The following is a 12,531-nucleotide window of genomic DNA, read 5'->3' as shown; positions in this document are numbered from 1 at the left end:
AGTGAAGTGTGGGAGAGAGAGGGAGATGTAAGCTCATCTAATTTGAACAGTCTGTTTTGTTACACCGAATATTTGATTTTCAATAGCCAGCTCCCTTGGAAGGAAATAAAAATGTAAAAAATCCAGCTTCCTTCCCTTTTTGCTTTTTTGGTAAGATTTTAGGTTTGACTCATCTTTCCCAGGCTAATTGTCAAGAAAGTGACAGATCACTCATGGTTGACAAGTGAGTAATTGGGAGAAGAGAGGGAGTGCAGCAGGTGTCAGTACTAATTTGGTAAAACAAACGGGGGAAAAAAAAGAGGAGTAGAGAGTGGTATGATAGTCACTTTCACAGTCATGACGCTGCAGGCACTTCATAGAAAATGTGTGCAGGATTTTACAATGCTTAGAGTGTTAACTGTTAACCAGCCACTCCAGACACACTTCAGAGGTGGCTTGCAGTTCACCATACGAAGATGCTTTTGAGTCTCTTAGCAGGAAAGACTGATCCACAGCACTGCCAACGAATGGGATGGAAAAACAGCTTCATGATTCTCACCTATCGCATTATTGGGCAGAGCAGCCCTTGCAGCAGGCAGACCTTGTGCCCTTGCCCTGATGGGCTGCACTAGGCTTGACCATCAGGAAGGTTACCACAGTCAGAGCTGGATCATTCTGTTGCTGTCAAGATCTCTGTTGTCCTTGGTCACTGCTAGGACCTAAATCTCACTTACTGGATGGAAGAAGTGAGCTTTGTGTCTGGAGAGTTGCTCTGGCTCTGAAGAGAACAGCCAAAGATTTTTCCGTGTTTTAGATATCAAACCCTAGGAAATCAATTCTTTCACTTATCTGCCAAATCTGCTCCTCTGAGCTCTGTTTTCTTGCTTCAATCTCAGATGTCATTGAAACTGCCTCAACACTGACCAGAGCTCTTGTTTTGATCCCTGTAATGGTGTTACTGAGACCAAGTAATGGATTCTGCTGTCAGACTCCTAAGACACACTTTTGCTCTAAAGTGGTGGTACAAATAGCATTGCAGCATTTCATGTTTATTGCCTCCTAAAGATTTCAGTATCTTATATGCTCTATTTCAAAGAAAAATGCTTTTTTTTTTTTTTTTTAAACCAGAAATTCAAAGATAAGTGTAGTTTTTTCCAGACTTCAGCATAGTTATAAAGAATATTGAGGCTGCAGGGCACTTTCTGCTCTGGCTTTCATCTGTACAACCTCCTAGTGTCTTGAAATCCTGCTTTGCTTTCACCCACAGATCATTTGGGCTAGAGTAGTTCTACAGGGCAGCCCCAGGTAGCAAGAATGTTTCTAAGGGGTAGGACCAAAGTGAATGTGGTACCCTCTCTTGAGCTCCTTTCTGGCTCAGATGTCAGTGCATCACCTCTGAACACCTTTGCCTGTACCTCCAGGAAAAAGCAAGAATTTTTTTTTTTTTTTTTTTTTTTTTTTTTTGCTCTTCTTGCTTTATGGGATGTAAGTACTGATAATTGGAAGCACCCTGGGGTTGCTTTTATTTTTTCTTCCCCTGAAATATAAAGAGACATCTCCCCCAGCTGTATGGAATGGGTCCCACTCCACAAAGCATACACGTGTTGGGGAGCAACCTTTTGCCACGCAGACCTGAAATCAGCAGGGAGGAGAGCATACAGGTGCCTTTGCAGCTGATTTAATCCAGAGGCGTGGGTTGAGCCTGCCAGCAAAGTCATGCCGTCCTTCTGCCGGGGCTACCGCAGCTCCAAGAGTGACTTTGGGCACTGCATCCACGGGAAAGACGGCGCCTGGGGATGCCCACAGCTTTCCCACTGCAGCCCAACCGAGTGTTATTACTATGACAACCTCCAGGTACGGATCTGCGCAGCGCCGGGAGCTCCGGCAAGCCCTGATTGCGTGTGAATGGCTCAGAGCCGGGGTGCCCTGCCTAGGAAAAGGGTAAAAAGCACTCAGAGCCACAGGTGCCCCTCTCTGGCTCTGTCCTGTTGCTTTGGGGTATAAGGCAAAGTATGGGTGCTTAAGAGACAACAGTAGCTAGGATTTTTAATCACCTTCTCTGGGTCAAGGTAAGGAGAGTGTTGCTTTTCCCTTAGAGCCCTTCTTCAGAAAATCACCAGACCTGTAAGAATATAAAGCTGCCCTTCAAACTCTGCCTTCCTCAGCCTGATTAGAAGGTAAAATGCTCCCACATGCATGCTGTACGCCTCTGTGTGTGTCTGCATGCATGCACGCATTACTTTCTTACACTACTATGTGACAGCACATGCTCCCCAAAGCTATTCACAGCATTAGAAATCCAACTCCTCCCTCCAGTGCCCTGCATGTGTGTGGCTGGGGCTTTCTGCTTTGCCTCACTCCCAGCTGATTGTGGGCTCATGGTCACGACTCTGCTCCTCACCTCCGGGCTTCACGCTGAGGAGAGAAGGATCGGGGAAAACGGAGAAGCTGGCACACAGTTGCCCTACGGAGCCGTGGATAACTTGCTCCCCGTGCAGCAGAACCACGCAGGGGAGGGGTGGGAGGAGGGAGGAAAGAAGGGGAGGAGGAGGAGGAGAAGGAAAAAAAAAAACCCCAGAAAATCCAGAGAATTCTAGTCCTGCAAATGTAGTGAAACTGAGTGGTCAGAGTTCATTTGCTCGAGAAGAGCAGAGAAGAAAGAGGACGTTAAATGAGAAAAAGCAAGAAAGGTCTGTAGCTCGTTTTCCTGATACTAGCAGTGTTTTAGAGGGAAAATGATTCCTCCGAGCAGCATGACTGAAGTCAGCGTGGACAGTGTGGAGAAAGAGAATGAAGTGGAGAGCACAGAGCAGCCTCCATCTCCAGCATCAACCACCAGTCAGGAATCCAAGGTACTTAGATGGCTTTTATTTCTTTTATTTCTTTTTTTTTTTTTTTTTTTTTTTTTTTTAATGTACTGATGTATTGCTCTGATTTGTGTTTGAAGCTCCGTGGCAGGATCAGCAGTGGAGTGCTGTGAGCCACCTCCAATTGCAGTGTCTGCTCTGACATTCCTACTACTGAATTCTCCCTGTCACCCGGGAGGCTCAGGGTCTGAACTGGGGAACACTTGCCTTTTGAGATGGTTGGGTTTGGGGAATTTGGTTTGTGTTTTCACCTCCTTATTACGCTAGGAACCTGGAGGAGGAAAGGGGGTCGGGGAGGGGATCACTGCCAACAGGTGATTTTAGCTGTTTTCACATTGAGCATCAGATCACTTACAGGGTTTTTGTTCACGGCTGGAATGATTTATTTTCTGACTTGTCCAGAGAGGACTATTTTGGTGGGAGACTTCAGATGTTCCACTTCCCTATTCCCCTCTAGCAGACCCATCAGTGAACTTTCACTGTTTAGCGAGCCAGTAGTTGAAGTGGGATGTAAGTGACAGCTTTGGCACAAGAATCCTTTTGTACACTACCTAGAAAGTGTTTTTGTTTTTTTTTCCCCAGCCTTTTATTTATTGATTACTAAATGTGGTTCAATGCATCTTACTGAAAACCAACATCCAGCTCAAATGGCATGGCCCCTAAATTTTTAATTGACTACTACATGAAAAGTTTTTCTGCCTGCCAGTATGTGACTTGGAAGATTGAGTAGAAAGGGGAGGAAAGTAGTATCCGAAGATAATGTATGTTCTTTGCAGCTTTCTTGGATAATATGATCTTACTGATCCTCTGCTACTTACTTATGATCGATATCATGACAGCAGCTGCCAGATCTTCCTGTAGACTTCCACAGTGATGCTATGTGCCAGGTAAATGTATCAAAATGGGGAGGTCCTCATCACTTGGAGCTTACAGCAGGGTAGAGGCTTAAAAAAATACCATGTGAGCAGATCAGCTGCCTGACAGGAAAGGTCTGTGTTGGCCTGAGTTTAAAAGGCACTAGGAGCCTGGTTATAATGTATGAAAGCTGCTGTGTTAGTCTGCAGCTAAAACTAGGTTTTCAGAGGGCAAGTGGCAAGAGTCTGTGTGGGTAGAATTCTGATGTAGGCTTTGGGATTTTTTTGAATGCTTTACTCCAAGGAGGAGAACTAAGGTGTCCCCTATGTAAAACAATCTCTGTAGAAGAGTTCTCCCAGCAACAATATCATTCCCTGTTCGTGTTGTTCAATATATACATTCAGCACTACTGGGACACTGCTGCAGTCTCCCTGGTGAGAAGGGAAAGAGTAAATGTGTTATTGGTTCAGCACTAGATTCTAAAACGATCCGGTTGATATGTACCTAAATCCTCTCACAGAGAGCATTTCCCCAGAATTGCTGTTGGTATTTATCCAGAGTGGAGCTCAGCCCCCCAGTGAAGTCCCAGTAGGAGCTGGAGCCTTCAGTGCACTGCCAGCACCAGGTTCTCACTTGTGCTGTACCTGTGTCTGGGCCAGGTGGAATGAGTGCTCCCTCTGTTCCCTGGCACAGCCAAGCAAGCTGTTACAGAGCTAAGGTGCTGCTCACGTGAGGGATTTTCCCACTGGGTCACAGAGCACCCAAGTTTCTCAAAATGAACAGACAGGCAGGAATCCTAAACAAAGACAAAGCAAAGCTCTGCATGTGGGGATCCTTTCTGCTCCTTATGCATGCTTTCAGAAGGATGACAACAGGAGTTAGGCACATTTAGCCAGAGAGCAATAAGACTACTAAGCAGTTTCTAATCAAACATTACCATCATCAATTTTTCCAATCTTGTGAGCATTACGAGTGATACACTGCAGTAGGCAAAAGCCGTGACTGTGCTTTTGATGCCATCACTTGCATACAGATATTTTAAGTAAACATGTAATCTGTGTATTCACGTTTACAACTGCACATAAGATCAGAAAATGTTCTGTATTGCCACTTCAAGAGATGGAGTCAAAAAAGCCCTGTGATCACTAGGTTGACAGAATCACAGAGTGGCCATGGTTGGAAGAAACCTCAAGGATCATGAATCTCCAACCCCCCTGCCACATGCAGGGACACCAACCTCCACATTTAATACTAGACCAGGTTAATAAGATTTTTTTGTCCTAGTAAGCAGAGGGATGGAAAAATTATCAATGACTTCAGGTTTTTTTTTTTTTTTTTTTTTTTTTCCAGGAGAGCTTATGTACTTCAGAAGCCAAAGATTCTGACAGAGACATATGTCAGTGAGTGCCAATAGCCTGTGCACTAGCTTTCATTCCACTGTGTCTTCTGCCTAGGCTGCTGTCTTGTCAATCACAGAGGGCTTTGCTCTCTTCAGGTACCCTCTGTTGTGTAAGTTAACAAGTTCATGCCTTCTGCAGTTACTGCAGAACAGTTTGTGCAGGGTCTAATTACCTCATAATAGCTTGTTTCTGAGGTAAAACACTATTATGACTCCAAATATAGAAACGGAAACAATGTGGATAACAGCAACCTTCAAAATGCATTTGGAAACATTTCAGTGGAATGATAATTTTGAAAACCTAATGTAGAGCTAATGCAGAGACATTGCTTCCAGCCTTTTGTAATCATAGACTGTGACACATAGTTCCTTACAGTAACAAAGTCCAGAAAAAGGGTTTTATCTAGCACACTCCAGGCTGTACTCAGATAATGACACAGGGGAGACACTACAATTCCTGACTAGCATGAGTTTGAGAAGCAGAATTTTAGGATGTTACCAAATACCTAAAACTTGAAAGAATGACTTGCATGTACATACCTTTACCATAGGAAACCAGCTAGCCTGTAATAAAACCTAACATTTCCCACCACATTTTCCTATGGATTAGGAGCATATTTACTGGTGAGTCCACACAGACACTGAAAGCTGGAAGGCCATTCTCTTCTGCATGTCTTACCCATCATGAGCACTTTCATGCCTGAACTGCAACAAAGCTGCTCAGAATAAGGAAATTCAAACACTCTTTTAACTACACCATGTTGCCTGGTCTCTACAAGCAGGCCCATTTTACTTGTTCTAAGTAGTAGATGGTAAATAGATGGAAAACAGTAAATGTTCTGCTACTTTATCATGTAGTAGATACAGTACTGTATACTGTGAATGCGTCTTTTGGACTGAGTGCCCTCACATACTTTACAGATAGCACTTCCATTGTGACGCCTTGTTAATACAACTTCAAACAGATATCCAGAGGGTAGTAAACACTGTAACTGGGCCATCCTGTAGCACTACATGTACTGCTATTGTGCTAAATGCCCTAGAGCTGGAATGGCTAAGAATGCTGCAAAGCTAATAATGAACTTATTAAATTAATCTGTTGACTCTTGAAACCATTTACTTCACATCTAAGTATGACTTAAGTGGATACTTGAAGTATATTAGGAGAATATGAGGGTACCAAATTAATGCATATTGTTGCTAATTTTATGACATGCATCTGCTTGTAATCGCGCCTCCTACCTGCGTAGGTCCTTCACATCTGTGTTCCAAAAGGCAAATAGCTGATTTGCAAAAGAATTTTCTATATTTTCAATTCAAGGAGTGAGGAATTCATTGGCTAATGAATTCTAAGGAAGGATTTCTTCCTGTTGGTAGCAATTAAAGACGCACTACACACTTGCACAACTACTAACTTAGCAACAGAGGCAGAAATGTGGTGGCAGCAATCAAATCACATTTCTGACGTCTCTTGTGTATAAAGGTACTTTGAATGTAGTAAAGAAAGCTAAAATTTGACAGAAGATGAGTCTAAAGAAAATATTGTCACATCTGACAATATTTCTGTATGTTTCAGCATAATTGGCACATAACTCCTTTACCTTTATCCTTTTTATATTTAACTTGCACATCTGTATGAAGAGGAAGGAGACCATGTGCTGATTTCTGAGTAGGTTTGAGTCAAGTCATTATTGCTATATTGTGAATAATGGCTGGGGATATTCATAGACAGTGGACTGCGTCTTAGAAAATGCCTTTCCTGTTTTTAAGTTTTAAGGGAGCTTGAGCATCTGTGATGGTTAAGCTAGTACCTGCAGAATTGGTCAGCACTGGTCTTTGGATCATTAGTGTCTTGTTTAAAGAATGTAAAACACATGTCAGATTCTTGCTAGAAAGAGTAGTAAGCCTTGACCCTTGTCATTGGAAGCAATCTCTCATGTAAAATTTACTTATTTATAGATAGTAGTCAATATCTATGAAGGCCAAATATTCTTTCACAGCTTTGCCTATTTCCATCTACTTTTTTTTTTAAAGTTCGGGCATAATTATGATGTACTGCAGTCATGTATCTTTGATGCAATAGCTTCACACCAACAATTTCATTAGCCTAATGAATTGCTTACACTCAGGTCAATTAGGTAAGTTGAACAGCTGAATATGGAGGAAAAAAAATAGAAACTAATCCTCGCAATGAATATGACATTTGGAATATGTATTTCGCAAAATAAGTGAGTTTCTCAGTCTGGCACTTCTGCACATATACTATTCGTTAGCCAGCATTCAAGGAAATTCATAAATGTCAGTTCAGGAGATGTAGCTCAATTGTTCAAGCTCTATGAATAACCTGATACGTAATACATAAGATGGAAGTTGATTCAGCCTTGAGGTTCAAGATTTAGATGTAATTTACTTACATCCCCAAATCAATGGAGAAGGTTGAATTTACTTTCTCCTGTTTTTCTAGTGTAATAGAGCAATATTGCTTGCATAGGATTTCAAAACCAGGTGTTAATATTAGAGAGTGAACAACGCAAACAGCTGGAAACTCTTTGGATTTTAAATAGGATTGTGTGGGATTTAAATCATGTAGGATTTGTGCTATGCACTTAAGCAGAGATCTTCCCCATCTAAAGAGTTAATTCTTTATGAGGCTCCATAGATGGTTACTCAACAATGAATATTTAAAGAGGCAGAGAGTATGGTGTGCAGTTAGTATTTCACCCTCCACACTACTGCTAAATACCCAGTATGTAAACTACTGCTGCAGTCTTCAAAGGAATACCAAAGAGCTTAAAAAAATCCTGTGGAAGGATTCTCCTTAATCTTACCCACATGCCTCTGCATAAAATGGTGAGTACATGCTGTGAAGTAAGACTAAGGGAAATAAATGTGCTGAAGTGTTTTTAAGATGCTACTTTCTGTAGCAGATTAAGTAACTAGAGGATTTCCTTTACAGTAAGAAAGTAATAGTCTATCAATATTTTCTTGAGCAGAGTTCTTGTTTTCGCATTTATTTTGACTTTCTTTCCTACTTTTCCCCTTGTCTAAAACACTGCTATTGTTTTTGCTTTGAGATATATGTCAGATCATTTCTTAGGTGCATTGAGATATCTGAGGCAAAACAGAAAAGTGATCACTTCATTCTCCTCTATCCACACTTTCTATCTTGCCAAAGTGAAGAAAATGTCTATTATCTTTCAGCAAGTAAAGATGACTTGAATCAAGTCTTCATGGTAAGAAATGGATTTACTGGAAGTGTGAATTTTCACTGAAACAAAGAAAGTTGTTTTCAAAGCTGGAAGACAGTCCAAATCTAGCATCACAAGCCTATTATCTTGTACTCTTTGCCTTAAAGTAATGCTAAGAATTTATTGCTACTCCTTCTGAAAGACTTCCAGCACCTGGATGCTCTAATGGCTAAGGGATGCCCTCTGCTCTCTCCTTCCTTCTAATTCCAGTCTAACTTCATCTCTGGCTAGCTTGTGTGGCACTGTACTTTTGATGGTACTACTTTAGTTGAAACAGGTCTTTACCATTCTTAGTATGTGTTTCCATCATTTGGGAGTAGACTTTTATATTCTTTCCAAGCCTTTCATTTTCTAGACCAAACAAGTCAGGCTGATATAAAATAAACTCTGTTCATCTCATCACATTCAGTAATGAAAATACAGAAAGCAAGATTGGCCTTAAAATGACTGGTGTCGTTCTTTGAAGCACTCCACTAATGGTCTTCCTTCAAGATAGTACTTCCTTCAGCAGAAACTCTCATCTGTTGGACTCACCTTCCTTCACATCTTAGAATTTCTCCACTACTTCCATTCTTTAGTCTTGGCTAATAGATTCCTATTTGATAGAACATTGAAATAGACCACATCTTCCTTTGACCTACCAAATTTTCTTGGACTAGAAAATTTTTCATCTTGTCCAAGATAACTAGTCTAGGAGGATCTGGTTGTTTTGTTGTTGTTGTTGTTGCTGGCTGCACTGTTGAGATCAGATCAATAAATATTCATTTTCTGGGATCCCTTTTCCCCCCTCCTGAAATAGATTTTCTGTGTCATTTCCTGCTTGATAAAATTTGTTAAGAAAACTTTGTCCTAGACTTGCAAAGTAAAATTTTGTAATAGAGATTTTTCTCCTTTTCACCTCAGCAGGTATATTGAACTGCTTTTTTGATGTCATACCATCAATTTCTGCAAATACTTTCCTATTATTCCTGTTATTTTACCCCAGGATCATTGTTCTGGGAAGGATGTGAGATGAAGCATTTGATAAATTCTGAGTCTGCCTTTTATCTTGTCTTTGCTTTACCACAGTCTGTTTCTTCTTTTCCATTCCCTAGTCTGCATCAATCCTTTGACATTTCCTTAAATACCTTTTGCAAGGGCTCTCTCAGCTTTTCTTGGCAATTAATGTGCTTAAACCTTAGCAGCTCAACTTGAAAGCTCAAATTTCATTTGCATACCAGTTTTCTTTTTTACTCTTCTTTCTTACTCCACTCCTTACCATTTTTTTGTGGATTCCACTCTTTCCCAATTTCCTTTCTGAGGTAACTGTTTTCAAGCAGTTTGCCAGGAACATACATCAATGGGATCTTTTTATTCCTTTTTGTTTCATATTACAAGTAGCATTAACATATTTACTTTGAAGAAATTCTACACCTCTTGCACACCCGAGCACGTCCAAGTATCTAATGGTTTCTGTTCTGTCTCCTTTCTCTTTGAAGCATGTCTCTAACCTGATACCTTATTCTAACAAAGGCCAAGGCCATTCCACACCCCATGGCCATAGGAATTCATCAGCTCTCAGTACTTGCTGACAGCCTTCACTCATTAGCAGCAACGTAGCAACCTGCTTACATAGCTGTGCTGCTTTCTAGATCACTGCTAAGACCTCCATGCTGCTTTTGATGGAAGTATTAGTTCAGACGGACTCTGGCTTGGGTCTTTCTGTGTCACACTCCAGGGTGCCATGGTGGTATAAAATAAATCCCTAGGGATCTGAGAGTGCTGAAGACTTTGAATTTTTTTAAGAGAATGAAGCACATCAAACACTATCCTCTTGAAGTCCCAAACTTTGCTTGAAGGTTTATTTTTTCCCTCACAAATTATTTAATTTAAATGAAAGTAGCACATAACCACTTGATCCCAAACTATTGCTTCTGATAGTCCTATGACAAGTATTTTTCTTGTTGCCTGTCTGAGCCATTACTGTACGCTTGTGATGGGTAGAAGATTACATTAGTCTCATATTTGATATTTTTCCCCATATTTGTCAGGCAGAGGACTAAATTTTCAGTAGTGAATGCACAAATTGATATCCTTGACTCTGTATTCAGTCCTGCACAATTTGCAGTTGCATAGGCGAATGACCAATCAATTAATAATTGTGAGGAAAGGGTGTTTCCTAGCTGCAGAACACTGCAAGTTCAATATGAATTTACAGACAAGAGGCCTTTAGGTGAGTTAACAGTGATTGCTTGAATGCTTTTCTTTTCTTGAGACACAATATGCTTCATTTCTGAGTGCCATTTAAAAGCTTTATTGAAATGCCACACATGCACTGCTTTATTAAGTTCGTTTTAGCAGTCTAGTGTTCTGAATAAGAGAGCAAAATGCATCTGAAGTACGGTAACTGATGATTAAGTTTGATTCAGAAAGGAGCAAAATACTACAAGCTGGTGTTCGCAAAGCTACTAAAATCATTATTTATATATATATATATATCTTCTTTCTCAGAGTAAGTCAAAGAATTACATAGCTCAGGTGAGAGAGCAAAGTCATCCTGACAGCTTTTTATAGCAAATATAGTTAAATATGGTCTTAGAGCTGCACTCACATCTCCGTTACCCCCAACATTTTATTTCATTTGAGTTTTGCAAATATTATTTATGCAAAATGGAGAGGAATGACCAGCTTTTATAGTCCAAGTCAGATTCCTGACCCGAGGCACAGAAATCCTTGAACATCATATGTATAGGTGTAATATTCCTTACTGATATGCCAGTTTTTCTCCTGCCAGTTTAAAAGCTCTGGTACTGACTCTGAAAACCAAAATATCTCAGGATTGAGCAGAGAGACTGAAAAAAGCCTGCCTATAACAGGGGGGTTGGAATTAGATAATCTTGAAGGTCCCTTCCAACCCAAATCATTCTGTGATTCTATGGTAACGTGACTTGTGATGATGTGCCAGACATGCCTGATAATGAATGTTTTGATTAAGTGTGTTTGTCAAGTGCTCTTTTTTTTTTTTTTTTTTGGTCAAAGCCTTTGTTTTGGAGAAGTACTTACTGAATGTATACACTTTATTGAGGAACCTTTCCCTCATTGCAGATGAAACAGTCAAAAGAGGAGAAAAATCATAGGTTAATTCATATAGACCCACCTGTAATCAGAGCCTAACTTTTGGCAGTTAGTAGTTCAGTCTCCCTGTGTTACAAACAGACACAGAAGCAGTTTTATCACAGGTGTAATTTAAAGCAAAAGCTTGTCTAATGTGTTCTGAATTAGCCTCTTTGAGAGGAAATCACTTTCCTTTTACAACAGTACACAGCTACTGCTGAGTTAAGAGCTTGAATTTAAGTAGGGTGAACACCTCTTTGAATCTGTCAGAGCAAGGCCTTGAACCTTACAGATAAAAACTGGCCAACTGTTTCCTTCCCTGGAAGTTTACTCTTCTGCTCACAGTCCTCTCACAGACATTTTGAAAGGCTGCAGTTGTTTTTTTTATGTCAATGTGAAAAATAAAAAATCATTCAAAATCAGAACTTTTTTTGCTATGTGGAATTGCTGTTTTGCAGCCAGTCCTATAATGGAAAGTTATGCACCTATGACAAAAAGAGAAAAAAAATTGAGCCTATCCAGGCTTCAAGATATGAAGCACTGCTATTAAATTCTAGCTACAAGATCAATCATGTACTCGTTTCATGAAGTGTGGGCACAGAGCAGTCTTTGGCAGGTGCACAGCAGTTAGATCTACCTCCTGTAGTTATTCATAATGACAAATGAACTTCACTCTCATGGCCATCCAAAAGATCCAGATGAACACTTAACTTTTTTTGCTGGCTTGTTCTCTCTGCCTTTCAGTACTTCTCTCTCTGCACCTTTTCTCACCCAAATGCTTTAATCCAGGACTAGGCTCTCTGACACAGTGCAAGGTTTGTCTTTAGGGACCAGATTTCGAGGTTTCCAAGGTTAGCCAAGTTTAAATGTGCCTGTTAAGAAAATGCATGGTGGTTCTTCAGTCAGGGAAGGGACCTTTTAGAATTAACGTGGATGCTGGCACTCATGCCATAAGTACTCTTGGAAAAAAGCAAACCTTACTGTCTGCACTTTCCTTTTCATCTGTATCCAGGCTGGGCTTGTTTTATTCACAAATAAATTCTTCAAGTTGCATTTTAGTTCCCCTGTGTTGTCTGGCATTATACTGTCT

The 12,531-nt window shown here is 40.6% G+C and overlaps 1 protein-coding gene across 1 annotated transcript in view; it reads left to right on the top strand.

Moving 5' to 3' along the window:
* Nucleotides 1-2,536: 2,536 nt before the first annotated feature.
* STAC (SH3 and cysteine rich domain) overlaps nucleotides 2,537-12,531 on the top strand; it is a 73,590-nt gene continuing 63,595 nt past the window's right edge. Inside the window, exon 1 of the mRNA XM_042889134.1 lies at nucleotides 2,537-2,831. Coding sequence (XP_042745068.1) covers nucleotides 2,715-2,831 — 117 coding nt within the window. The 5' untranslated portion in view covers nucleotides 2,537-2,714. The remainder of the gene's footprint in view (nucleotides 2,832-12,531) is intronic.

This window comes from Lagopus leucura, unplaced genomic scaffold, assembly GCF_019238085.1.
Source record: "Lagopus leucura isolate 7727_CA_CO unplaced genomic scaffold, USGS_WTPT01 Super-Scaffold_100157, whole genome shotgun sequence".
NCBI classification, from domain to species: Eukaryota; Metazoa; Chordata; class Aves; order Galliformes; family Phasianidae; genus Lagopus; species Lagopus leucura.
The sequence above is the reverse complement of the archived record's forward strand: the minus strand, read 5'-3'. Positions and strand labels throughout refer to the sequence as shown.